Genomic DNA, 25,828 nt, shown 5'->3' on the forward strand with positions numbered 1-25,828 from the left:
GGATGCCCAGCTTCCCTTGTAAGAAGACTCATTGCTTTCTCCATGTCACAGGGAAGTGCTGATGCCATGGAGAGAAATACTGCAGGGAAGGCTTTGCCTTGTTCTACCTGAACTCATTTTGGAGACATTCATTCTCTAGGGTTGTTTTTGATTAATGGAGATCACAAACCTCTGGAGCAGCCAAGCTCCCTCCTGCCTCCGTGCCTTCCAGTTCTCTATCCTGAATGCCCTTCCCTTTCTTGTAGTCGTCCAAATGTGAGAATGCCCCTCCCATTCTCTTCCGTCTTTTATAATCACCAGAGCTCACGGTATACCATCACAGTATAACCATCAGAGCCCACTGAACTGAGAGATTCTCAGTAACGCACAGCAATGAAGACTGGAGGCTGTCAGTCCTGTTCTTGGAGTTTAACTTTTTCCCTTCTCCTCTTTCTACTCACTTCCTGAGATGCAAACCGCTTCATCCAACCATTTATTCATTCGTTTGTTTGTTAACCCTCATTCACCACTATTCTTTATTTCATAATGATCTCATCAACTATTTTCATTCAGTTGGTTGGACTCTCACTATTATTCATTCATTCATTCATTCCACAAGACACTTTTTGAGCACTGGTATAGGTGCTAGGAATAGTGCAGTGAAACAATCAGCAATAAACAAAAGGTCCTTTTCCTCATGGATCTGGGGGGAAGGGACAATACATACACACAATAAATATTTAACATGATGTCAGGTAGTGAGAAGTGTGCTGGCATTCAAGTAAGAGAGGGTACTGGCATTCATTCATTCATTCATTCTACAGGTACTTATTCCTAAGTACCAACCATGTCTTAGATGCTTGGGACATGGTAGTAAATAGTACCTATGTCCTCAGCCCTGAGAAAGAAATGCAGGGACACTCAACCTTGGGAACCTGGATTTTTAGAAGTTCCTTGAGCAGTTCTTATCTACAGGTCCAAGTTGAGAACTTCTCATCAAATGACCCACATATCCTTTATAGATTATCAGATATCTGTGTCCTACCAACCCTTCAAATTTCTTCTAATTTCATCTCTAAAGCTCCACCATACCTTTCCTCTTTTCTCCATTCCCTTCATTAGGTTCTTACCATCTCTCACCTGAGCTTCTGTTATAATGTTCTTTTTTTTCTTTAAGATTTTATTTATTTATTTGACAGAGAGAGAGATCACAAGTAGGCAGAGAGGCAGGCAGACAGAGGGAAGCAGGCTCCCTGCTGAGCAGAGAGCCGGATGCAGTCCTTGTTTCTAGGACTCTGAGACCATGACTGGAACCAAAAACAGAGGCTTAACCCACTGAGCCACCCAGGCACCCCTTCTGTTACAATGTTCTAATTGAACTTTCTAACCCCATCTTCCACAGAGTTACCAGAATGATCACTCTAAAAAGTAAACTTGATCAAAAAATCATTTAATGGCTTCTTGTGACTTAAGGAAAAAGTCCAGCCTTTGGCCAACACAGGGCTCTTGACAATCTGGGCCCAGCCTCTTCCTCCAGCCTGACTGCCCACCACTCACACAGCATTCCCACCAAACTAGACCCTTTCCACATTTCCGACATGCCAGACCCCCATGTCATCCTGTCTGCCTGTATTGTTCTTTCCCCATGCCTACCTGCCATAATCCTTCTCATCTTTCAAGAGCTGCCCTACATGCAACCATCTCTAGAAGCTTCCCTGACTCAGATGCCCACAGCCCCTAACATAGTCTTCTCAGCACCTAACACCTTGCTTCCCATGGTTGAAGCCTCTGACCTTTCTGTACTCAAAAGGTAATTCTTTAATCTTCAGAAACCCTGAGGAACTGGAAGTCCTCCCAGCAGAAAATCCACACAGTGTGAGGGACAGGTACGTGACAGACCTCTGCTTCCTTTCAATGAAATGCCCTCATCTGCATTACACACCACATGATAAGAATGACTTGGTCTGTGTGTTAGGATGCCACAAACATGCTCAGACTTATGTTTCAGTAGGGTGACCACTGAGAAAAGACAAGAAGCTCAACATTTCCATCCACACAGGCTTAAGTTCTTACAATGTCAAGTATTCCTTTCAGTGGAATGCATCTCTTTAAAGGAGAAAGGAGAGGCTACCAGGCAACTGAGGGATGTGGGAGGGGGAAGGGTGTGGGAAGAAGAATCAGAAGGAAGAAAGAATTGGGAAGCTTGGGACACACTTGAGAAACTATCTTTTTTTTTTTCTTTTTAGAGTACTGGCCCCATGTGAGGCTACAGAGCTAAGACAATATAAACTACTACAAGGACCGTCTTCATAGAGACTATCTTCAAGGAAGAAGTTAGAGAGAGAGACAAAAACTATAAGACCAGTCCATTTCCAGGTTCCTTCAGACCAAAGAAGCACCAACAGTAGGGCACCACCACTCAGTGAAGCTCCATCACGTGAATAAGTTGAAGTTTCTGAAGGAGTTTTTCTTTTTTTTTTTTCCATTTTATTTATTTTTTCAGCGTAACAGTATTCATTCTTTTTGCACAACACCCAGTGCTCCATGCAAAACGTGCCCTCCCTATTACCCACCACCTGTTCCCCCAACCTCCCACCCCTGACCCTTCAAAACCCTCAGGTTGTTTTTCAGAGTCCATAGTCTCTTATGGTTCGTCTCCCCTTCCAAATTTTTTTTTTAAATAAACATATAATGTATTTTTATCCCCAGGGGTACAGGTCTGTGAATCGCCAGGTTTACACACTTCACAGCACTCACGATAGCACTTACCCTCCCCAATGTCCATAGCCCCCTCCCCCTCTCCCAATCCCACCTCCCCCCAGCAACCCCCAGTTTGTTTTGTGAGATTAAGAGTCATTTATGGTTTGTCTCCCTCCCAATCCCATCTTGTTTCATTTATTCTTCTCCTATCCCCCTACCCCCCCATGTTGCTTCTCCATGTCCTCCTATCAGGGAGATCATATGATAGTTGTCTTTCTCCGATTGACTTATTTCACTAAGCATGATACGCTCTAGTTCCATCCATGTCGTCGCAAATGGCATGATTTCATTTCTTTTGATGGCTGCATAGTATTCCATTGTGTATATATACCACATCTTCTTGATCCATTCATCTGTTGATGGACATCTAGGTTCTTTCCATAGTTTGGCTATTGTAGACATTGCTGCTATAAACATTGGGGTACACGTGCCCCTTCGGATCACTATGTTTGTATCTTTAGGGTAAATACCCAGTAGTGCAATTGCTGGGTCATAGGGTAGTTCTATTTTCAACACTTTGAGGAACCTCCATGCTGTTTTCCAGAGTGGTTGCACCAGCTTGCATTCCCACCAACAGTGGAGGAGGGTTCCCCTTTCTCCACATCCTCGCCAGCATCTGTCATTTCCTGACTTGTTAATTTTAGCCATTCTGACTGGTGTGAGGTGATATCTCATTGTGGTTTTGATTTGTATTTCCCTGATGCCGAGTGACGTGGAGCACTTTTTCATGTGTCTGTTGGCCATCTGGATGTCTTCTTTGCAGAAATGTCTGTTCATGTCCTCTGCCCATTTCTTGATTGGATTGTTTGTTCTTTGGGTGTTGAGTTTGCTATGTTCCTTATAGATTTTGGATACTAGCCCTTTATCTGATATGTCGTTTGCAAATATCTTCTCCCATTCTGTCAGTTGTCTTTTGGTTTTGTTAACTGTTTCCTTTGCTGTGCAAAAGCTTTTGATCTTGATGAAATCCCAATAGTTCATTTTTGCCATTGCTTCCCTTGCCTTTGCCGTTGTTCCTAGGAAGATGTTGCTACGGCTGAGGTCGAAGAGGTTGCTGCCTGCATTCTCCTCAAGGATTTTGATGGATTCCTTTCTCACATTGAGGTCCTTCTTCCATTTGGAGTCTATTTTCGTGTGTGGTGTAAGGAAGTGGTCTAATTTCATTTTTCTGCATGTGGCTGTCCAATTTTTCCCAGCACCATTTATTGAAGAGGCTGTCTTTTTTCCATTGGACATTCTTTCCTGCTTTGTCGAAGATTAGTTAACCATAGAGTTGAGGGTCGATTTCTGGGCTCTCTATTCTGTTCCACTGATCTATGTGTCTGTTTTTGTGCCAGTACCATGCTGTCTTGATGATGACAGCTTTGTAATAGAGCTTGAAGTCCGGAATTGTGATGCCACCAACTTTGGCTTTCTTTTTCAATATTCCTTTGGCTATTCGAGGTCTTTTCTGGTTCCATATAAATTTTAGGATTATTTGTTCCATTGCTTTGAAAAAAAATGGATGGTATTTTGATAGGGATTGCATTAAATGTGTAGATTGCTTTAGGTAGCATAGACATTTTCACAATATTTATTCTTCCAATCCAGGAGCATGGAACATTTTTCCATTTTTTTGTGTCTTCCTCAATTTCTTTCATGAGTACTTTATAATTTTCTGTGTATAGATTCTTAGTCTCTTTGGTTCGGTTTATTCCTAGGTATCTTATAGTTTTGGGTACAATTGTAAATGGGATTGACTCCTTAATTTCTCTTTCTTCAGTCTTGTTGTTGGTGTACAGAAATGCAACTGATTTCTGTGCATTGATTTTATATCCTGACACTTTACTGAATTCCTGTACAAGTTCTAGCAGTTTTGGAGTGGAGTCTTTTGGGTTTTCCACATATAGTATCATATCATCTGCGAAGAGTGATAGTTTGACTTCTTCTTTACCAATTTGGATGCCTTTAATTTCTTTTTGTTGTCTGATTGCTGAGGCTAGGACTTCTAGTACTATGTTGAATAGCAGTGGTGATAATGGACATCCCTGCCGTGTTCCTGACCTTAACGGAAAAGCTTTCAGTTTTTCTCCATTGAGAATGATATTTGCGGTGGGTTTTTCATAGATGGCTTTGATAATATTGAGGTATGTGCCCTCTATCCCCACACTTTGAAGAGTTTTGATCAGGAAGGGATGCTGTACTTTGTCAAATGCTTTTTCAGCATCTATTGAGAGTATCATATGGTTCTTGTTCTTTCTTTTATTAATGTGTTCTATCACATTGATTGATTTGCGGATGTTGAACCAACCCTGCAGCCCTGGAATAAATCCCACTTGATCGTGGTGAATAATCCTTTTAATGTACTGTTGAATCCTATTGGCTAGTATTTTGGCGAGAATTTTTGCGTCTGTGTTCATCAAGGATATTGGTCTGTAGTTCTCTTTTTTGGTGGGATCCTTGTCTGGTTTTGGGATCAAGGTGATGCTGGCCTCATAAAATGAGTTTGGAAGTTTTCCTTCCATTTCTATTTTTTGGAACAGTTTCAGGAGAATAGGAATTAGTTCTTCTTTAAATGTTTGGTAGAATTCCCCTGGGAAGCCGTCTGGCCCTGGGCTTTTGTTTGTTTGGAGATTTTTGATGACTGCTTCAATCTCCTTACTGGTTATGGGCCTGTTCAGGTTTTCTATTTCTTCCTGGTTCAGTTGTGGTAGTTTATATGTCTCTAGGAATGCATCCATTTCTTCCAGATTGTCAAATTTGTTGGCATAGAGTTGCTCATAGTATGTTCTTATAATTGTCTGTATTTCTTTGGTGTTAGTTGTGATCTCTCCTCTTTCATTCATGATTTTATTGATTTGGGTCCTTTCTCTTTTTTTTTTGATGAGTCTGGCGAGGGGTTTATCAATCTTATTGATTCTTTCAAAGAACCAGCTCCTAGTTTCATTGATTTGTTCTATTGTTTTTTTGGTTTCTATTTCATTGATTTCTGCTCTGATCTTTATTATTTCTCTTCTCCTGCTGTGTTTAGGGTTTCTTTCTTGTTCTTTCTCCAGCTCCTTTACGTGTAGGGTTAGGTTGTGTACTTGAGACCTTTCTTTTTCTTGAGAAAGGCTTGTACCGCTATATATTTTCCTCTCAGGACTGCCTTTGCTGTGTCCCACAGATTTTGAACTGTTGTGTTTTCATTACCATTTGTTTCCATGAATTTTTTCAATTCTTCTTTAATTTCCTGGTTAACCCATTCATTCTTTAGAAGGATGCTGTTTAGTCTCCATGTATTTCGGTTCTTTCCAGCTTTCCTCTTGTGATTGAGTTCTAGCTTCAGATCATTGTGGTCTGAAAATATGCAGGGAATAATCCTAATCTTTTGATACCGGTTGAGACCTGATTTTTGACCCAGGATGTGATCTATTCTGGAGAAAGTTCCATGTGCACTAGAGAAGAATGTGTATTCTGTTGCTTTGGGATGAAATGTTCTGAATATATCTGTGATGTCCATCTGGTCCAGTGTGTCATTTAAGGCCTTTATTTCCTTGTTGATCTTTGGCTTGGATGATCTGTCCATTTCAGTGAGGGGAGTGTTAAAGTCCCCTACTATTATTGTATTATTATTGATGTGTTTCTTTGATTTTGTTATTAATTGGTTGATATAGTTGGCTGCTCCCACGTTAGGGGCATAGATATTTAAAATTGTTAGATCTTCTTGTTGGACAGACCCTTTGAGTAGGATATAGTGTCCTTCCTCATCTCTTATTATAGTCTTTGGCTTGAAGTCTAATTGATCTGATATAAGGATTGCCACCCCAGCTTTCTTCTGATGCCCATTAGCATGGTAAATTGTTTTCCACCCCCTCACTTTAAATCTGGAAGTGTCTTCGCGTCTAAAATGAGTTTCTTGTAGGCAACATACTGATGGGTTTTGGTTTTTTATCCATTCTGATACCCTGTGTCTTTTGATTGGGGCATTTAGCCCATTAACATTCAGGGTAACTATTGAGAGATATGAATTTAGTGCCATTATTAGCCTGTAAGGTGACTGTTACTGTATATTGTCTCTGTACCTTTCTGATCTACTACTTTTAGGCTCTCTCTTTGCTTAGAGGACCCCTTTCAATATTTCCTGTAGAGCTGGTTTGGTGTTTGCAAATTCTTTCAGTTTTTGTTTGTCCTGGAAGCTTTTTATCTCTCCTTCTATTTTCAATGATAGCCTAGCTGGATAGAGTATTCTTGGCTGCATGTGTTTCTCGTTTAGTGCTCTGAATATATCATGCCAGCTCTTTCTGGCCTGCCAGGTCTCTGTGGATAAGTCTGCCGCCAATCTAATATTTTTACCATTGTATGTTACAGACTTCTTTTCTCGGGCTGCTTTCAGGATTTTCTCTTTGTCACTAAGACTTGTAAATTTTACTATTAGGTGACGGGGTGTGGACCTATTCTTGTTGACTTTGAGGGGGGTTCTCTGCATCTCCTGGATTTTGATGCTTGTTCCCTTTGCCATATTAGGGAAATTCTCTCCAATGATTCTCTCCAATAGACCTTCTGCTCCCCTCTCTGTTTCTTCTTCTTCTGGAATCCCAATTATTCTAATGTTGTTTCGTCTTATGGTGTCACTTATCTCTCGAATTCTCCCCTCATGGTCCAGTAGCTGTTTGTCCCTCTTTTGCTCGGCTTCCTTATTCTCTGTCATTTGGTCTTCTATATCACTAATTCTTTCTTCTGCCTCATTTATCCTAGCAGTGAGAGCCTCCATTTTTGATTGCACCTCATTAATAGCTTTTTTGATTTCAACTTGGTTAGATTTTAGTTCTTTAATTTCTCCAGAAAGGGCTTTAATATCTCCAGAGAGGGTTTCTCTAATATCTTCCATGCCTTTTTCGAGCCCGGCTAGGATGTTCAGAATCGTCATTCTGAACTCTTGATCTGACATATTACCAATGTCTGTGTTGATTAGGTCCCTAGCCTTCGGTACTGTCTCTTGTTCTTTTGTTTGTGGTGATTTTTTCTGCCTTGTCATTTTGTCCAGATAAGAGGATATGAAGGAGCAAATAAACTACTAAAAGGGTGGCAAAGAGCCCAGAAAAATGCGCTGTAACCAAATCAAAAGAGACCCCTAATTGTGGGGGGGGGGGAGAAAGGGGATAAAAACAGGTTCTGAAAAAAAAAAGGAAAAAAAAAGAAAAAAATTTAAAAAATAAAACAAATAAAAAAATATAAAAAAGAAAGAAAAAATATATATATTTAGATGAACTAGTCAAAAAACGTTAAAAAAGAAAAGGGTAAAAGTTTTAAAAAATTTAGCAGAAGAAGAAAAAAGAAAAAAGAAAAAAAAATTGAAAAAAGAAAAAAAAAATTGAAGTAGCCGCAAGACTAAAGAATCATGGGGAGAAAGCGATGAGTTCCGTGCTTTGCTTTCTCCTCCTCTGGAATTGCTCTGCTGTCTTAGGAATTGAACCTGCTTTCTCCTTGATAGATGAACTTTGCCCTGGCTGGATATTTTGTTGATCTTCTGGGGGAGGAGCCTGTTGTAGTGACTCTCAAGTGTCTTTGCCCGAGGCGGGATTGCACCGCCCTTACCGGCGGCCGGACTAAGTAATCGGCTCGGGTTCGCTTTTGGGAGCTTCTGTTCCCTGAACGCTTTCCGTAGAGTTCCGGAGGACGGGGATGAAAATGGCGGCCTCCCAGTCTCCGGCCCGGAGGAGCCGAGAGCCTGGGGCCCCACTCCTCAGTGCGCCCCCAGAGGACAGCACCCAATCACTCCCGTATCCCCAGCCTCTAGCCGCGCTCCGAGCTCACCCAGCCCGCGACCAGTTCAAGGTAACCCCGAGCTGAGAGTTCAGTCCTCGGCTCTGTCTCTGCAGCCGGCTTCTCTGTTCTAATACCTGCGAGCTCTGCGACACTCCGACACCCCCGATCCTTCTGCGACCCTGCGGGGCCTGGGGCCACGCTGACCCCGTGTGGGCTTCACCCTGGTTTAGCCTCTGGAGCAATGTTCCTCAGTGGAACAGACTTTTAAAAGTCCTGATTTTGTGCTCCGTTGCTCCGCCACTTGCCGGGAGCCGGCCCCTCCCCCCGCGGTCTATCTTCCCGTCGTTTTAGATTCACTTCTCCGCCAGTCCTACCTTTCAGAAAGTGGTTGATTTTCTGTTTCTAGAGTTGCTGTTCTTCTTCTCTTCGCTCTCCCGTTGGATTTGTAGGTGTTTGCAATGTTTAGATAAGCTATCGAGCTGATCTCCTGCTACCTGATGTAGTCTCAGGCTGCTACTTCTCCGCCATCTTGACTCCTCCTCTTTCTTTTTTTTTAAACTTAAATTCAACTAGCCAATACATAGTACTTTTAGTGTTCAATAATTCATCAGTTGCATGTAACACCCAGTGCTCATTACATCACATGCCCTCCTTAATGCCCATCATCTAGTTACTCCCCCTACTCACCTCCCCTGCAGCAATGCCCAGTTTGTTTCCCATCGTTAAGAGTCTCTCATGGTTTTCTCCCCTCTCTGATGACTTCCCATTCAGTTTTCCTCCCCTCCCTTATGATCCTCTGCACTTGTCAGTAGAGATGCTACTAGACTTTCAGCTTTGCCCAGGGCACCCAAACTTGTTTCATAGAACGCGTGATCTCAAGTAGCAAAAGAAGGTCTTCTCATTCCAGAGCAAGTCTCCCTCCATAGTCAAGACATGTTATACCTTCTTTATGGGTAGGGTCCTGGCCCCATGGGAAGAGCTTCTCACATCTTTATGGTGTACTCCCCCCTTTGGCTCAGCCATGCCCTGTGGACTATTATGGAAAGGACATGTGCTATAAGGTGTGGTTCATGGACCAGTGTAAGTTTGAGAATTGTTACTGGTTCACAATGAGCTAAATACAGAAATTGAGAGTATGCATTTAGAATCATTTATAGCAATTTGCTGAGACATCCTAGCACATGATCAAGGGTTTATATTTTGCATGCCTTTGTTGCTTTCTGCATTTTGTTTCTGTTATATTTTATAAAGGGTACTAATCTGTGATGACTAGAAATACACATTTTTTAGAAAATGAATACACTAGTCTTTTACCACAGTTGGCACCAACACCGCCCTTAAAATTCAGCAACCAGCATTGGAACTGTAAGCATTTGGAGTCTTTCCTTTGCCAATCTAAAGAAAACCTCACTCTCTGATCCTTTGTTCATCAAACCTCTCTCTTCTTCCTCATGTGACAGGTGCAAACAAAGATGAGTTGTGAAAAACACAGGTATGTGATGGTAGGTGAGTTCATGCTGGGCACTCACAGCGATTCTGTTCTTCCCAGGCAGGACCACACAGAATTGTGCTCATAGAAAGAAGGCATCTTGGGGGCACCTGGGTGGCTCAGTGGGTTAAAGCCTCTGCCTTCGGCTCAGGTCATGATCCCAGGGTCCTGGGATCAAGTCCCGCATGGGACTCTCTGCTCTGTGGGGAGCCTGCTTCCTCCTCTCTCTCTCTCTCTGCCTGCCTCTCTGCCTACTTGTGATCTCTGTCTGTCAAATAAATAAAAAAAAATTAAAAAAAAAAAGAAAGAAAGAAGACATCTTGCCACAGAGCCTATTAGAAAAACTCCTTCATATATTCCACACATGAGTGAAACCATATGATAACTGCCTTTTTCCAATTGACTTATTTCACTCAGAATACTACTTTTTAGTTTCAGTACAGAGGATCATAAGGGAGGGGAGGAAAACTGAATGGGAAGTCATCAGAGAGGGGAGAAAAAGCATGAGAGACTCTTAACAATGGGAAACAAACTGGGTATTGCTGCAGGGGAGGTGAGGGGGGTAACTAGATGATGGGCATTAAGGAGAGCATATGATGTAATGAGCACTGGGTGTTACATGCAACTGATGAATTATTGAACACTAAAAGTACTATGTATTGGCTAGTTGAATTTAAGTTTTAAAAAAAAAGAAAGAAAAACTCCTTCAGAAACTTCAATTTCTAGTCACTGTTGCCTCACAACACTCCCGGACACCTGACTCCTGGCTAAGAAAATATTGACAGGTACTGAGTCATTCTATTGAAGTTCAATTCCTCTAAAAGCACAAGCCCCAAAATACACTTAACACACCCAGTTCCCAAAGGTTAAAGTGTAAGTGAGAAACACCGCAAGGACCTGACATTGAGTCAAGTAGTATTTTCTGACATGGGAAGGAGGAAGCATACATCAGCCCCTTCCACAGTTCTGGATGATTACCACCCAGGTCACGTAATGAGGGAAGCAAACTAGATGCATTTGACATTTTTATTCTTGCCTTCTCGACCATACCTCATCTATGTTACGATAACATAATTATAAAGCCACTGGAAATTGCCAATTTTCTTTCTTCCTGTGAAATGCTAAGTGGTTCCCACATCTCATTTCATTTAATCTCATAATATCCTGGTGAGGCAGCTCTGCTCTGATTTATAGATGAGACCAGAAAGACTCGTCTGAGGTCACACAAGGAATGCAGGAAATACTGGAGACATGAATTGCGGAAGCTGTATTAGTAGCTTCAAACTGAGGAAGAGGGGAGATACGCCCACCAGACTGCCTGAGGTCATGAAGAAAATGAGCTGGGCTAGGACGGCAGTGATGCCTCTGTCCCCCAGGGCCTTTGAGTAGAAATGAGTTCTTGGGAGAAGGACAGGAAGTCTGACCCACACAAAACTGTTCAGTGAGCTAAGTTGGTCTTCTGATATCCCCAAATCTCCTTCCTCCTTCTGTGGGAAGGAGGGAAGATTTCCACCTCGCCTAGTCAGTCAGTGTTCTGATATCGTTGTCCCCTATCAAACTGATTCTTAGGAGTTTCGCTCAGCTCCTTGATGGTGATTCTAAATGACTGTGTTCTCATTCTCACTCCTGGAGTTTCTAATACTTCAGGTCTCATCTTTCCCTATGGAAGGATACTCCTTTATCCCACTGGGGGACTGCTGGTGAATGGGGAGTCACCAAAGGGAGGTGGCAGGGGTAGGCTCTCACTCTCTGTGAAAGCCCCTACTTCCATTCACTGAATGCCTACTATGTGCTGTGGACCATGTTAGGAATTCTACATTTACTAGCTAATTAAATTCTCAATAGTCCTTCTGGCAAATCATTATCATCCCATATTACAGCTGAGGAACCAAAGGCCCAAGAAGTTAAGTCACTTCTAGTACAAGGTCACCAAATCAACTAGTGGCTACTTACTGTTTAACTTCTAGACAACTGGTCTCTACAGACATAACAGAACATTACAAATCAGCCCAGAGGGGAAACAGTCCAGTCTACCGCCCATGGAAAACAAAGTGAGTCCTCTCCAACAGGGGATTAGACAATGGGTGCCTTAATAGAATCAGTATTCCATTGTCTATGTGATGTAACTTTAGTCATATTCGGCTCTGAAATGTCTATTGATGCCTACATTACAGACCCTCTCCCTCACCTGTAAACTATGTTGGGAACACCTCTGTTCCCCAGGTGCCTCAGACTTGGCACTTGACTCGGTGGCTGTACCATCAGGAAAATTGTCGGCTTCAGCCCTGCTGGAGACTCTGAATTGAATCATCTCTACTGAGGAGCTACAGAGAAAATGCATCTGCTTTCCCACCAAAGGGTAATAACCATAGTCTCAAGGGATGAACACTAATGGGAAGATCTCTACATACCTAAAAGCAAATCATCAAAACATCTGTGGCAATGTAGCTCCACGATCAGGTTCAAATGTACACTTTGACTGGACAGATGGTAACAGGTATGGAAAACACCAACACAATCAAACTGAAATATTGAGGACAACCTGCATCCTGAAGAGCCATTTACTTAGCACCTACTATGTGTCAGGTATTCTACATATGTTACCACTAATTCTCACTACAGCCTTTCCTGGTTTATATTATCATTCCTATCCATAGTTAAGAAAAGAGAGTTAGAGAGGTTAAATGACTTTCCCATCATTAAATGGCTAATAAATGGCATATTTAGGATTTGAATTCATGTCTGGTTCCCGTGTTTGAGCTTTTGCCATCACACCATGTTATGACAATTTGATCATAATTCACCTCTTCTCTGAAGTGACTATGTTTATTTTGAAGTACCTCTTCATTCTACTCTAAGGTAAAATCATTAATACAAAGAAAAACCAGCTATTGTTGGTGCTGGAAGAAATCCCCCCTCAACATTTTAGTTTTACTTAACGTTCTGAATTATTAGAAATTCTGGAAGCTGAAAAAGAGTAGTACTCGGCTTTATCCATGTTTCTCTCATATGTACTTCACAGTACCTGTGAGAATAGTCTGGTGTTGGTGCTCATAGCACACTGAGCCATAAATCCCACATGCAGTGACTGTCCTTGTGAGCTCTGTCTTACCTTGGGCTTGCTGGGGCTACATCCTCTGGCTCTCCCACAGCACCAGTTAGCTCTGAAGGGAGGAAAGCATCCTTGTTGATGTTATTTACCCAACTTTCCTTTGCCTCATTTGCTTTCTCCTTACTCTGCTCGGCTGAAAGAAGAAACAGTGAAGACAGGAAGGTCATCTCTCACCTCCATGACCTAGAACACTCTTTTTTTTTTTTTTAATTTTATTTATTTGACAGACAGAGATCACAAGTAGGCAGAGAGGCAGACAGAGAGAAAGGAAGGGAAGCAGGCTCCCTGCCGAGCAGAGAGCCCGATGCGGGGCTCGATCCCAGGACCCTGGGATCATGACCTGAGCCGAAGGCAGAGGCTTTAACCCACTGAGCCACCCAGGCGCCCCAACCTAGAACATTCTTAAAGCTCTTATCACTGAAGCTCAAACCTGCACTTCAGGTCTTCCTGCAGTGCCAAGGCAATCACTCATGAGTCTGAGTCCCCAGGGTCAGAATTATAACTGGGATTTTTGGCTTCCCCCAAGCAGAATCTCCTGAGACTAAGAGTGGACCTTTAAATGTGCAGGTAACTCCAGAGACCACTCCAGCAAAATAGTGACCACCTCTAGGTGAATTTCACCTGAATTGGGGTTAGGACTAAACATGTATGGCCAGGGGATGCTCAGGGCAGCTAGTCCTCTTTGGGACAGAAATACCATCATTACCAAGCATTTACTGGATGTCAACAATGAGATGTCCGACTTGAGGCTGGGCTCTGGAATGCAGAGGGGAACAACTGTTTCTAGCCTGGAATGTTCTTCTCCACTGTCTCTTCCTTCCCCCAGTCTCTAATTCTACATACTCCTCAATACCCAGCTCAGATGCCAAGGCCCTTGCCATAAAACCTCCATGCTCCCTCTTCAGGAAGTGACTTCTTTTTGCCTCTGAACATCCAGGGCTCTTTATCAGCACCTTTCAAATAATCAGCATTAAGTAATTATGCTAAGTGCTAGGCACAGCATTTTCTTGTGCCTGCATTACCTTGTGAGGAAGTTGCTATTTTCCAAGTTTACAGATTTGGAAACTGAGGCTCAGGAAACTTGCTTTTGACCTCAGTGCTAGTAAGTGCCAGGAATGCTTTTACCCTGATGTTAAGATGAAGAAATATGAGGGCTCCTGATTCTCAAATACTCACATTCCAGGATGGTATTCCCCAAGGTCTCTTTACACAGAAGTCTACTTTCTTCTGTCACATAATAGAATCCACAATACTAACCTTTACCTCTCGAGATTTCTGAAGGCCTGGATAGTGTTGAAAATCAAGAGGGATGCGAGCAATGCTCTTTACTTTTTAAGATTGCTGCTATAGTTACAAATAATAGAGAGCAAATTCCTCTTATGTATCAAACGTTCAAAAGGTGACAGCTATTTTCCTCACTGGGTACAGACTAGATAGAAACAGGGGCTCTTCTCAGGGGTAGAAGTTTAGACTGCCCTGCTCAGAGTGAAAGAGAGGGCATACCATACCTATTTAATAAACCCAACAGAATTCTAAAGAAGCCCTCAAAATACTGTCCTTACAGTCCCTTAAATGATACACTTGGCTGATTAAAGATGTACCAGATGTCAAAGTTGTTGAAAGGGAAGCTAATCTCTTCCTGTCTTCCTACTCAGAGGAAATGGTTCTAAATCTTCAGACTTAAAAGCAAAGGAATGCCTTATAAACCCATCTGTCTATACCACTACAACTCAACACAGTATCTAAAGGACTTCCAAAGTTTTTCTATATTACCCTGAGTCCCTTGGCCCTGCCTTCATTCATCTGAATCCAGGGCAAGAAGATATTGAGCTGGAGGACTAAACATATGCAAAGCATACCCCTAAGTGATTTCCCTCAGCAGATTTCAGTAATGATTCTAACACCCTTCCCAACTCCTGACAATGCCTTCCCAAACAAATGCTGGCTCAAAATGTCCTAGCCAAATCAACTCACCTGCTACCTGGGGCTTCTTCTTTCTCATGGATGCTCTGATGATATCTGCACCATGAATTCTGTCTCTGTGCCTTTTTGCCTTGGCTTCATAAAACCATTGGCCACTCATGTTCTTCAACTCTTGGTCATCCTTAATTTTTTCAGGCAAATGTCTACAAAAGGAAAAGAGCTTTACTTTGCTGAGAGACCACAGTAAATAAATGAGTTCACTGGGACAGTGCATTAAGAAATCTGTAAACATACAAATAAAGCTCTCAATATTTTAGAAGACACCACACATCTCCTAGAAGACCAAGAAATATATATATATTTCTCTTTGATGGAAGGCTAACACTTTTTAAAAATCAAAGAATACATCCATGACCTCCACATGATGCTTGGAATTTTCCAGTTCACTTTTTGGCTGCAGTCTTCTGTGTCTACTGTTTAAATGCAAATACCCCAGAGAAAGATGGTATATTAAGTGTCTCTAAGCCTTCGTCCCTGTATCTATAAAAAGAGGTTCATCATACTGATCTACTTCATGGGATTGCTTTGAGGATTAAATTAGCTAACGCATGCAAAACTGCCCTTTGCCAATGCCTGGCACCTAATACCCAATGAATATCTGGTGGAGGAGTTATCAGCTCATAAATCCTTTCCGTTTTAGTGAAATGAGTATATCAGAGACATTCTGGTGGGAGGGGCGTGGGGGGAGGAAGTGGGAGGGAGAAGGAGGCAGGGGGAGTGAATGATGTCCCTGATTCTTAATGCCAGGAAAATGAATACTGAAAAAGTAGGCTGGAGGCAGGGAAGATCAAATTTATGGAAGTAGGGGGATGGGAGGTATAGAGACAGAGGCAAATTCCGATTGTGCAATTACTGCTTTCAAGGGTACCACAATCATTCATGCTCACTGAAAAGCTAACACCTGTAGGACAAACAAATACAGCCGTAAATCTCCCTAATTTACACTTGCTTAAAAAAAAAAAGTGTTCTACTTGACAAGTGTTGTCATTTTTGTTGTTGTTTTCCCCATCATGATAAGTGTACTCTTTAATCCACATCCCCTAATTTCCCCATCCCTCCCACATCCCCTGTGGAACCACCAATTTGTTCTCTGTAGTTAAGAGTCTGTGTCTTGGTTTCTCTCTCTCTTTTTTTTTTTTCCTCTCTTTTTTTCTTTGCTCATTTCTTTTGTATAGAAATTCCACATGTGGGTGAGATCATATGGCATTTTTTTCCTCTGACTTAATCTGTTCAGTATTATATTCTCTAGCTCTATACATGTTGTTGCAGATGGCAAGATTTCATTCTTTTTTATGGCTGAATAATATTCCATTGTATATATTTACCACTTCTTCTATATCCATTCATCTACCAATACCTGGCTCCTTCCAGAGCTTGGCTATTGTAAATAACACTGTAACAAACATAGGGATGTATGTATCCTTTTGACTGAGTGTTTTGTACTTTTTGGGTAAATACTTAGTAAAGCAATTACTGGGTTGTAGGGTAGTTCTATTTTTCATTTTTTGGGGAACCTCCATACTGTTTTCCACAAAGGCTGTTCCAATTGCATTCCCACCAACAGTGCAAGAGGATTCCTTTTTCTCCACATCCTCACCAATACTTGAAGTTTCCTGTGTTTCAATTTTCACCATTCTGACAGGGGTGAGGTGATATCTCATTGTAGTTTTGATTTGCATTTCCCTGATGATGAATGATGTTGAGCATCTTTTCATGTGTCTGATGCCCCTCTGTATATCTTCTTTGGCGAAATGTCTGTACATGTCTTATGCCCATTTTTAAATCATGTCTTCTGCCCATTTTTTTTTGTTTTGTTTTTTGAGGTGTTGAGTTGTATCAGTTCTTTATATATTTTGGATACTAACCCTTTATGTCATTTGCAAATATCTTCTCTCATTTCATAGGTTGCCTTTTAGTTTCATTGTTTCTTTCACTGTGCAGAAACTTTTTTCTTTTTCTTTTAATGTAGTCCCAACAGTTTATTTTTGCTTTTATTTCTTTTGCCTCCGGAGACATACCTAGAAAAATGCTGCTATGGCCAGTATCAGAGATATTACCACCTGTGCTCTCTTCACAGATTTTTATGATTCCATGTCTCCTGTTTAGACCTTTTAATCCATTTTGAGTTTATTTTTGTGTATGGTGTAAGAAATGGTCTCGTTTCATTACTTTGCATGTGGTTGTCTAGTTTTCACAACACAATTTGCTGAAAAGTCTTTTTCCCATTGGATATTCATTCCTCCTTTGTTGAAGATTAATTGACCAAACTGTGGGTTTGTTTTTAGATTTCTGTTCTATTCCACTGATCTACGTGTCTATTTTTATGACAGTATCATACTATTTAAATTATTACTGCTTTGTAATATAACTTGAAATCTGGAATTTGTGATACCTCCAGTTCTGTTTTATTTGTTTTTGTTTTTTTCCAAGACTGTTTGGCTAGTTGTGGTCGTTTGTGGTTCCATACAAATTTTAGGATTGTTTGTTCTAGTTCTGTGAAAAGTGCTGTTGTATTTTGATAGGTATTATATTAAATATGTAGATTGCTTTGAATAATGTATAGACATTTTAACAATCTTTATTTTTCTAACACATGAGCGTGGCATGTCTTTCTATTTCTTTGGATTATCTTAAATTTCTTTCATCAGTGTTTTATAATTTTCAGAGTACAGGTCTTTCACCTGTTTGGTTAAGTTTATTCCTAGATATTTTGTTGGTTTGGGTTTAATTGTAAATGGGATGGTTTTCTTAGTTTCTCTTTCTATTGCTTCATCATTAGTGTGTAGGAAAGCAACAGATGTCTGTACATTGATTGCGTATCCTGTGACTTTACTGAATTCATTTATCAATTCTAGCAGTTTCCTATATACAGTATCATGTCATTTGCAAATAGTGAGAGTTTTACTTCCTCCTTAACAATGTGGATGCCTTTATGTTGTCTAATTGCTGTGGTTAGGACTTCCAGTATTATGTTAAATAACAAATGCTGTTAATGGACATGCTTGTCTTGTTCCTGACCTTAGGGGAAAAGTTCTCAGGTTTTCACCATTGAGTATGATGTTGGCTGTGGGTTTTTCATATAAGATCTTTATTATGTTGAGGTATGTTCCCTCTAGACCTACATTACAGTAAGTTTTTATCATGAATGGATGTTATACTTTGTCCAGTGCTTTTCCTGCATCTATTGAAATTATATGGTTTTTATCCTTTCCTCTTATTGGTGTGACATATCACGTTGATTGTTTTATGAATAGTGAACCATGCTTGTATCCCAAGAAAAATCCCATTTGATTACGGTGCATGATTTCTTAATGTATTGTTGCATTTTGTTTGTTACTATTTTGGTGGGGATTTTTGCATCTATATTAATGAGAAATATTGGCCTGTAGTTCTCCTTTTTGTGGTGTTCTTTTTTTTTTTTAAGATTTTAGTTATTTGAGAGACAGAGAGAAAAAGTAGGGGGCAGAGGCAGAGGGAGAAGCAGACTCCCCACTAAGCAGGCAGCCCAATGTGGGGCTCAATCCCAGGACCCTGAGATCATAACCTGAGCAGACGGCAGCTGCTTAACAGACTGAGCCTCCTGGGCACCATTTTTTGTGGTGTTCTTATCTGGCTTTGATAAGAGGGTGATATTGGCCTCAAAGAATACGTTTAGAAATTTCCCTTCCTCTTCTATTTTTTGGAATAATTTGAGAAGAATAGGCTGTAACTCTTCTTTGAATGTTTGGTAGAATTCACCTGTGAAGCCATCTGGTCCTCAACTCCTCTTTGTTGGGAGGTTTTTATTACTGATTCAATTCCACGGCTGGTAATTGGTCTGTTTTCTATTTCTTCCTGCTTTAGTTTTGGTTGGTTATATGTTTCTAGAAATTTATCCATCTCTTCTAAGTTATCCAATTTATTGTCATATAAGTGTTCATAATACTTTTTGTTGTTGTTGTTGTTGTTGTTTGAGGGAGAGAAAGAGAATGAGTGAGCAGGGCGGGGGGGGGGGGGGTTGGGGGGGGAAGGGAGGGAGAGAATCTTAAGCAGGTTCCAGGCCCAGCATGGAGCCCGTCTCCTGGCTCAACCATTCAAACCTGAGATCATGACCTGAGCCGAAATCAAGAGTCAAATGCTTAACTAACTGAGCCACCCAGGCACCCCAAGTTTTCATAATATTCTTTTACATTTATTTGTACTTTTGTTGTGCTGATTGTTATTTCTCCTCTTTCATTAGTGATTTTGTTTCTTTAGGTACTTTTTTTCTTTTTAGTCTGGCTAGAGGTTTATCAATCTTGTTTTAATCTTTTCGAAGAACTAAAACCTGGTTTCATTGATCTGTTCTACTGAGGTGTTTTCTTGTTTTGGGTTTTTGGTTTTTTTTTTTAGTTTCTAAGCCATTTGTTTCTGTTCTAGTCTTTATTATTTCCTTCCATTTGGTGAGTTTGTGTTTTATTTGTTCTTTTTCTAGCCCCTTTTGGTATAAGGTTAGGTTGTTTGGGATTTTTTTTGCTTCAGGAGGTAGCTGTTTTGCTATAAACTTTCCTCTTAGTCCCGCTTTTGCTACACCCCAAAGATTTTAGACCATTGTGTTTTCATTCTCATTTGTCTCCGTGTTATTTTTTATTTCTTCTTTGATTTCTTGGTTGACTCATTCATTCTTTAGTGGTATGTTATTTATTTTTTTCTTAGTAGCATGTTATTTAACCTTCATGTATTTGTGCTCTTTTTAGATTTTTTTTCTTATGGTTTCAGTCAGAAACGAGTCACCAGTAGGTATCATACAGATGGGTCTTGTTTTTCTATCCATTCTGTCACCCTGTGTTTTGTTGTTTTTTATTTAATTGGATTGGTTATTTCATTTACATTCAGAGTAATTATTGATAGATATATATCTATTGCCATTTTGTTAGGGGTTTTGTGGTTGTTTCTACAGATTTTGTCTGATTTTTCTTTTGTTCTCTTTCATGGCTTGTTGACTTTCCTTAGTGATATATTTGGATTCCTCTCTCTTTATTCCTTGTATGTCTATTACCGGTTTTTGATTTGTGGTTATTGTTAAGTTTGTATACATCTTCTTCATATAGCAATCTATATTAAGTTGATGGTCACTTAAGCTTAAGCCCATTCTATGCTCCTCTCTCTGCCATATTTTAGGTATATGGTATTATATATTTACATCCTTTTATGAATCCTTTGTCTAATTTTTACAGAAATATTTACTTTTACCACTTTGGTGGTTTTTTACTTTTCATATTCTCATTTATGGTCCTTCCTTTCCACTCAAAGGGGCCCCTTTAATATTTCTTACAGGGTTGATTTAATGATCATGAACCTCTTTAGTTTCTTTGTCTGAGAACTCTTTTATCTCTCCTTCTGTTCTGAATGGCAGTCTTGCTTGATAGAGTATTCTTGGCTGCAGATTTTTCCTTTTCAGCACTTTGAATACATCCTGCCTCTCTCTTCCGGCCTGCAAAGTTTCTGCTGAAAAGTCCACTGACAGCTTTATGGAATTTCCCTTTGCATGTAACTGTCATCTTTTCTCTGTTTTTAACATTTTTTAATAGCTATTTTTTGCCATTTTAACTACTATGTGCCTTGGTGTGGACCTCCTTGGGTTGAAATTTGGGGGAGATTTCTGTGCCTCCCAGATCTGGATATCTCTTTCCTTCACCAGATTAGGAAAGTTTCAGATATTTCTTCAAATAAATTTTCTGCCTCTTTCTCTCTTCTTCTTCTGAGATCCTTATCGTGTGAATGTTATTACACTTCATGGAATCATTGCGGTCCCTAAGACTGTTCTTGATTTGCATAATTTTCTCTCCTCTCCTTTGCTCAGCTAGGTGACTTTCCATTACTCCATCTACCAGGTCACTAATTTCTTCCTCTGCTTCATCTAGCCTGTTATTTATTCCATCAAATGTATTTTTAATTTCATTTATTGTGTTCTTGATCTCTGATTCTTTAGCTCTGTGTTAAGAGGTTCACTCATGTCCCCTGCTCTTTTTCTCCAGTAAATATCTTTATAATAATTAATTTAAATTCTCTTTCAGGCATATTACTTTCACCCATTTCACATTCATCTCTTGCTATGGTTTGGTCCTCTTCCTTCATTTGAAAGATATTGCTCTGCTTCATTTTGACTGATTTTCTGTGTCTGTTTCTGTGTTAGAAATGTCAGCTACTTCTCTTGCTCTTAATAATAGTAGCCTTATGTAGAAGAGGTCCTGTAGTGACCTGCAGTGCATGTCCTGTTCCCTAGGGCCTGGCAAAGGGAATGTTTCCTAGGTGTGTTGGTATCCTCTGCTATTGAGTCTTGACCTCTTTTTCCTTTAGTCCAGTTGTCTGCAGAGGCTCTCTCTGCCTATCATGGACAGTGTTTTGTCCCCAGCAGGAGTGGGGCACATTTTAACAAAGTGTGTGGTTGTCTGTTTGCAAAATGAGACCTGCTCCCTCTGAAGCTGGAACTGATGTCCCACAAAATGCCTGGGTGGGGAGATGTGATGTTGGCAAGATTTGCACTGGTCTTCCGGGGGAGGGGCCCACAGTGCTGAAACCATGGTAAGTGTGACTGAAAAGGGAGGATCCAGCAAAACGCAGGGTGGTGTGTCTTGGTATCAACAAGTTAGGTAAACAAGTGTCAGAGCCAGGCTGGTTCCTGCAGGTGGCTGTTGTTTATGCTGGGGAGCAGGGGAGGTAAATGGCACCTGCCAGCTCCTTTGTTCCTGGAGGGGTTGCCCCATGATTCTTGTCTCTTGGAGCCACAAGCCACGCTCTGGGATGAGCAAATCACTCCATCCTGTCTTCTCTTGGTATTTTTCAAACTGCCAGTTCTAGCTGTATGTTTGGGCTGTTTGTGTGCTGTGTCTTTCTTTAATGGTGGGGCTTCCTAATGCCCTCCAGGCTCTCCCCTGAGCCAAGCCCCTGATTTCTAAAGTTCCAGGCTTTAAGTCCCACTGGCTTTAAGAACTCACAAATTCAGCTCCTCTCACTTTCAAAGGCAAATATTATGGGGATTCATCCTCTAGTTTGTGGGTTCTCCAGTGTGAAAGTCTGTTTTTCACTCTTCTCTGTGCCACCAGCTCCCTCTACACTGCAGATGGCCCCAGTCCACTTCACTCTTCCCCCTTTCTACCTTCTTTGATCTGGCCTCTTCACTGTTTAGTTGTGGAATTTGTTCTGCCAGTCTTCAGGTTGCTTTCTGGGTTATTTATGTAGATGTGAGTGTTATCTACTTGTATCCTTGGGAAGAGGCAGGCTTAGGGTCCTCCTACTCTGTGATCTTCTCAGCTAGCCCTCTACTTGACAAGTCTTTTAAACTCCACATCTCTCCATCCATCTCAATAAAATGAGAATCACAAACTCTAGAACATAGTCATAGAATAAAGGGGTATAAAAGCTTTAAGCTGACTTTGAACTTTTGAAAGGTACTGTACTATGAAATCCAAGGTTTCATGATTGTCGTTCAAGCTATTATGCACCCTTCCTAAAGTAGCAAATCTATGTGTCTTAGCCAGAGAACATGTTTTATGGCCACACCAAGGTGACATCAGGGCCGTGTGTGAATACTGCACACTGACACACCTGGGAGTGGGGCAAAAGGAGGGATTCTAGTAAGTACATTTCCTCTCTCCTAAGTGTGCCTGAGGAGTGTCTTTTTACCCAGAGTTCAGCTCTCTGCTGGAACGTTCTCTCCTCTCCCAATTACCTGGGTAGAAGTGACTCCATTCCAAACACACCCAATTACAACACTTGGACACACATTGTCATCACCAAATCCTGACAAAGAGAGTCATCACTTCATGATTTTGAATCACCAGAGAGGTCCTGGTTCTCACTAAACATTTCTAATGGTTTTTAATTGCCTAAGGCTTTCTGTGGGGCAAACAATCCCCTATGGGTTGCTGATGGAGCTTTTGCCTTCTCCAACCAAAGGACCAAGTTTGAGTTCAATTCCAGAAGAGAGAAGTCCTTCCCATGTTCCCTGGTTAGAAAATGAGCCCCAGCAGCATAGCCTGTACTCCATATATCTTTGCTTGGTGTCTCTGGAAAATAGTGGGATTTTATTTAGTACTTGTGGAGTGAATGCATTTCATATGAGGCCCCTGACTGCCTGGCTTCAGGCTGCCTTTTCAGGTTCATTTTCCAGCACTTTCCCTCAGACTCTACTTGCCAGTACTCTAGACTTCTTACTATTCTCCAAATTGCTCTTTCTGACCTCCCTAAACATTAGAAGCTGAAAGGCCTGGCAGAAAGACTATGAGCTTTAGACTCTCCCAAACAGCTCCAAATCCTAGTTCTGGCCCTTCCTGTATGCTGCCTGGGCAGGTTACTGTACCCCTCGAAGCTTCAGTTCTTTGTAAAGATAGGAGGCCACTAAATCCTGAAGTCTCTCAGGATCACTGTCCTCACTTCACTGGGCAGCACATTGCTCCTCATCCTTCAGATCCGGCTCTTATGCCACCGCCAGGGGGAAGCCTTCCCCGACTGCCAAGGCACAGGGCAACAGTTTGCCCTTCCCCAGGTACCCCCAGCACTGACCACACCATACTCTAATGATCTATTTGCACATCTGTCTCACCCACTAATCTGTCAGCTCTGCAAACTCCCTGAAGGTGAGGACTACGTCTTAATCACCTTTGTCAGGCCAGCACCCAGCACCGAGCCTGGCGCAAAGCTGATACCCAACAATTGTTTGGCAAGTGGGTAAATTAAAGAACACATAAATGCTCCATGGCCACCCCAGTTCTGAGTCAGGCAAGAGATAAGAGTGATCCTACCGGGGCGCCTGGGTGGCTCAGTGGGTTAAGCCTCTGCCTTCAGCTCAGGTCATGATCTCAGGGTCCTGGGATCAAGTCCCGCATTGGGCTCTCTGCTTGGCAGGGAGCCTGCTTTCTCCTCTCTCTCTCTGCCTGCCTATCTGCCTACTTGTGATCTCTCTCTGTCAAATAAATAAATAAAATCTTTAAAAAAAAAAAAAAAAGACTGATCCTACCACCGCTGGGGTTAAGTGAACCATACCCGTCACAACGGCAGTGACTTCTCCTGATGAGGCAGGGCACCTCACTCTCGGCAGAATAGGAATGAACATGAAATCGGGCATCAGCCATCATCTTGTTGAAAGAGACCACAAACCTTCCTAGTCTAACAGCTCTCGATTCCTCTTCAGGAGGCTGTTTATTTGCTTTTTTGATGTTTGGCTGAGAGGCATTTTGTAGGTGCCCCTGTGCTACTCTGGACCTGCTCCTGCCCAAACAACTGTCTGGAAGCCCTGATCGTGCTAAACTCTCAGTTCACCGTGAGCACACGCTGGCTGAGACAGGCCTACCGAAACACCTGGCCCCTTGGAAGGGGAGCCATTACAGTATGGAATTAGGAGGGGATTTCTGGCTTATCACTGAAGTGGCAAAAGAATAAGAAACTACTCCAATTCACTAAGTGCCATTTATGTCTTTCCTCACATGAGAATCCCTGCTAGGTTTAATCAATCAATTTCTTTTTTGATCTTAGTCATTTGGAATATTTCATAGATGAATATGTATGTGTGACATTAAAACCCAGGTTTTATAAAGATACAGGATCATTAAAAAAAAATCCCACCATCTAGATGGTGCTCTTACAATCTTCTCCATCAGCCCGGGTTGATGTCTCATTTTTCATCAACTCTAATTGTACCAATAAAAAATGGCATTTGATTCTCTAATTCTTATACCATTTAGTTGAAGTGAGAAAAAGATGTTTCTTAAGATCTCTTCTTAAGATCTTAAGATGGTAAGATCCCTTACCATCCTATGCACATAGGCACACGGAGCATAGGAGGGAGCTGAGGCTAGAGAAGAGGTCCACTTAACACCCACAGGCTGGTGGGCTTAAGTGAAGCCAGAGGAAGAACCCTCGTCCCAGACAGGACAGGGTCCTGCTGGCCCTCTAGGCAGGACACGCCCCCATTCTTTTGGCTAATACACACAAAGCATGTTTTGTACTAGCCATGTGCAAGTCACCTAACATGCATCATCTCATTTAATACCTACAATTTCACCATCACATACAAAGAATTTAGTCAATTGTAAAAGACAGCCATCTTGTCTCCTCCATATGCTAAAGACCATATCTGTTCATTTGTTCATTAGTTCATTAATCTCCTTTATAGTTCATAGTTCATTAATCCCCACTAATAGCAGCCATATTCTCAGAATTGTACGTAAAAAAATTCAACATTTTAGACAGCCCAATGCCGGTCTCAATTCCTGTGTTGCAGAGAGAGAGTGTGAGCACTTCCAGAGGAAAGCCAGAAAAGCAGGGACACCCTCCAGGCTGGCCTCAACAGTTTTCCCTCAGCCTATCCTCTTTTCCCCATTTCTATGTACACAACACACCCCGGCTTTCAGCTACTCATCATGATTTGGCAAAGGCCTACCTGGTTGATGTCATCTAGTCAACTAGATAAGAACCAGCAGGCTGTCCAGAGAGGCTAACTGGCCCATTCCCCGGCCTTTTTTTTTTTAACCCCTCAGTATATTCTAGACTAGATGGTTATACTGTGTGAATTGAAAGTACTCTGGGGCCAAAGAAGTTAGGAGGTTTACCCAAAGTCACACAGAGCCAGGACCAAAAGTCATGCAGGCTCCTGGTCAAGGCTATTTCTGCTACTCCATCCTGAGTGAGCCAAACATGATGTTGGTGTCTAAGATGACCATCACACTTCACTCTACAAAGGTATTAACCTTTGAAAGAGAATCTGAAAACCAACATATGTGAGAATTAAATAAATTGCAAATGTTCCTCACAGTGGAAGA

General features: G+C 41.4%; 1 protein-coding gene across 17 annotated transcripts in view; it reads right to left on the reverse strand.

Moving 5' to 3' along the window:
• Positions 1-25,828, reverse strand: part of SYTL2 (synaptotagmin like 2) — a 133,920-nt gene that overhangs the window by 51,518 nt on the left and 56,574 nt on the right. For all 17 annotated transcript variants that reach the window (XM_046014430.1, XM_046014433.1, XM_046014429.1 and 14 more), the window contains 2 exons: positions 15,042-15,193; positions 13,068-13,200 (listed from right to left, as the gene is read on the reverse strand). In XM_046014430.1, the coding sequence (XP_045870386.1) occupies positions 13,068-13,200; positions 15,042-15,193 (285 nt within the window). The remainder of the gene's footprint in view (positions 1-13,067; positions 13,201-15,041; positions 15,194-25,828) is intronic.

The sequence above is a fragment of the Meles meles genome, chromosome 8, assembly GCF_922984935.1.
Source record: "Meles meles chromosome 8, mMelMel3.1 paternal haplotype, whole genome shotgun sequence".
Taxonomy (NCBI): domain Eukaryota; kingdom Metazoa; phylum Chordata; class Mammalia; order Carnivora; family Mustelidae; genus Meles; species Meles meles.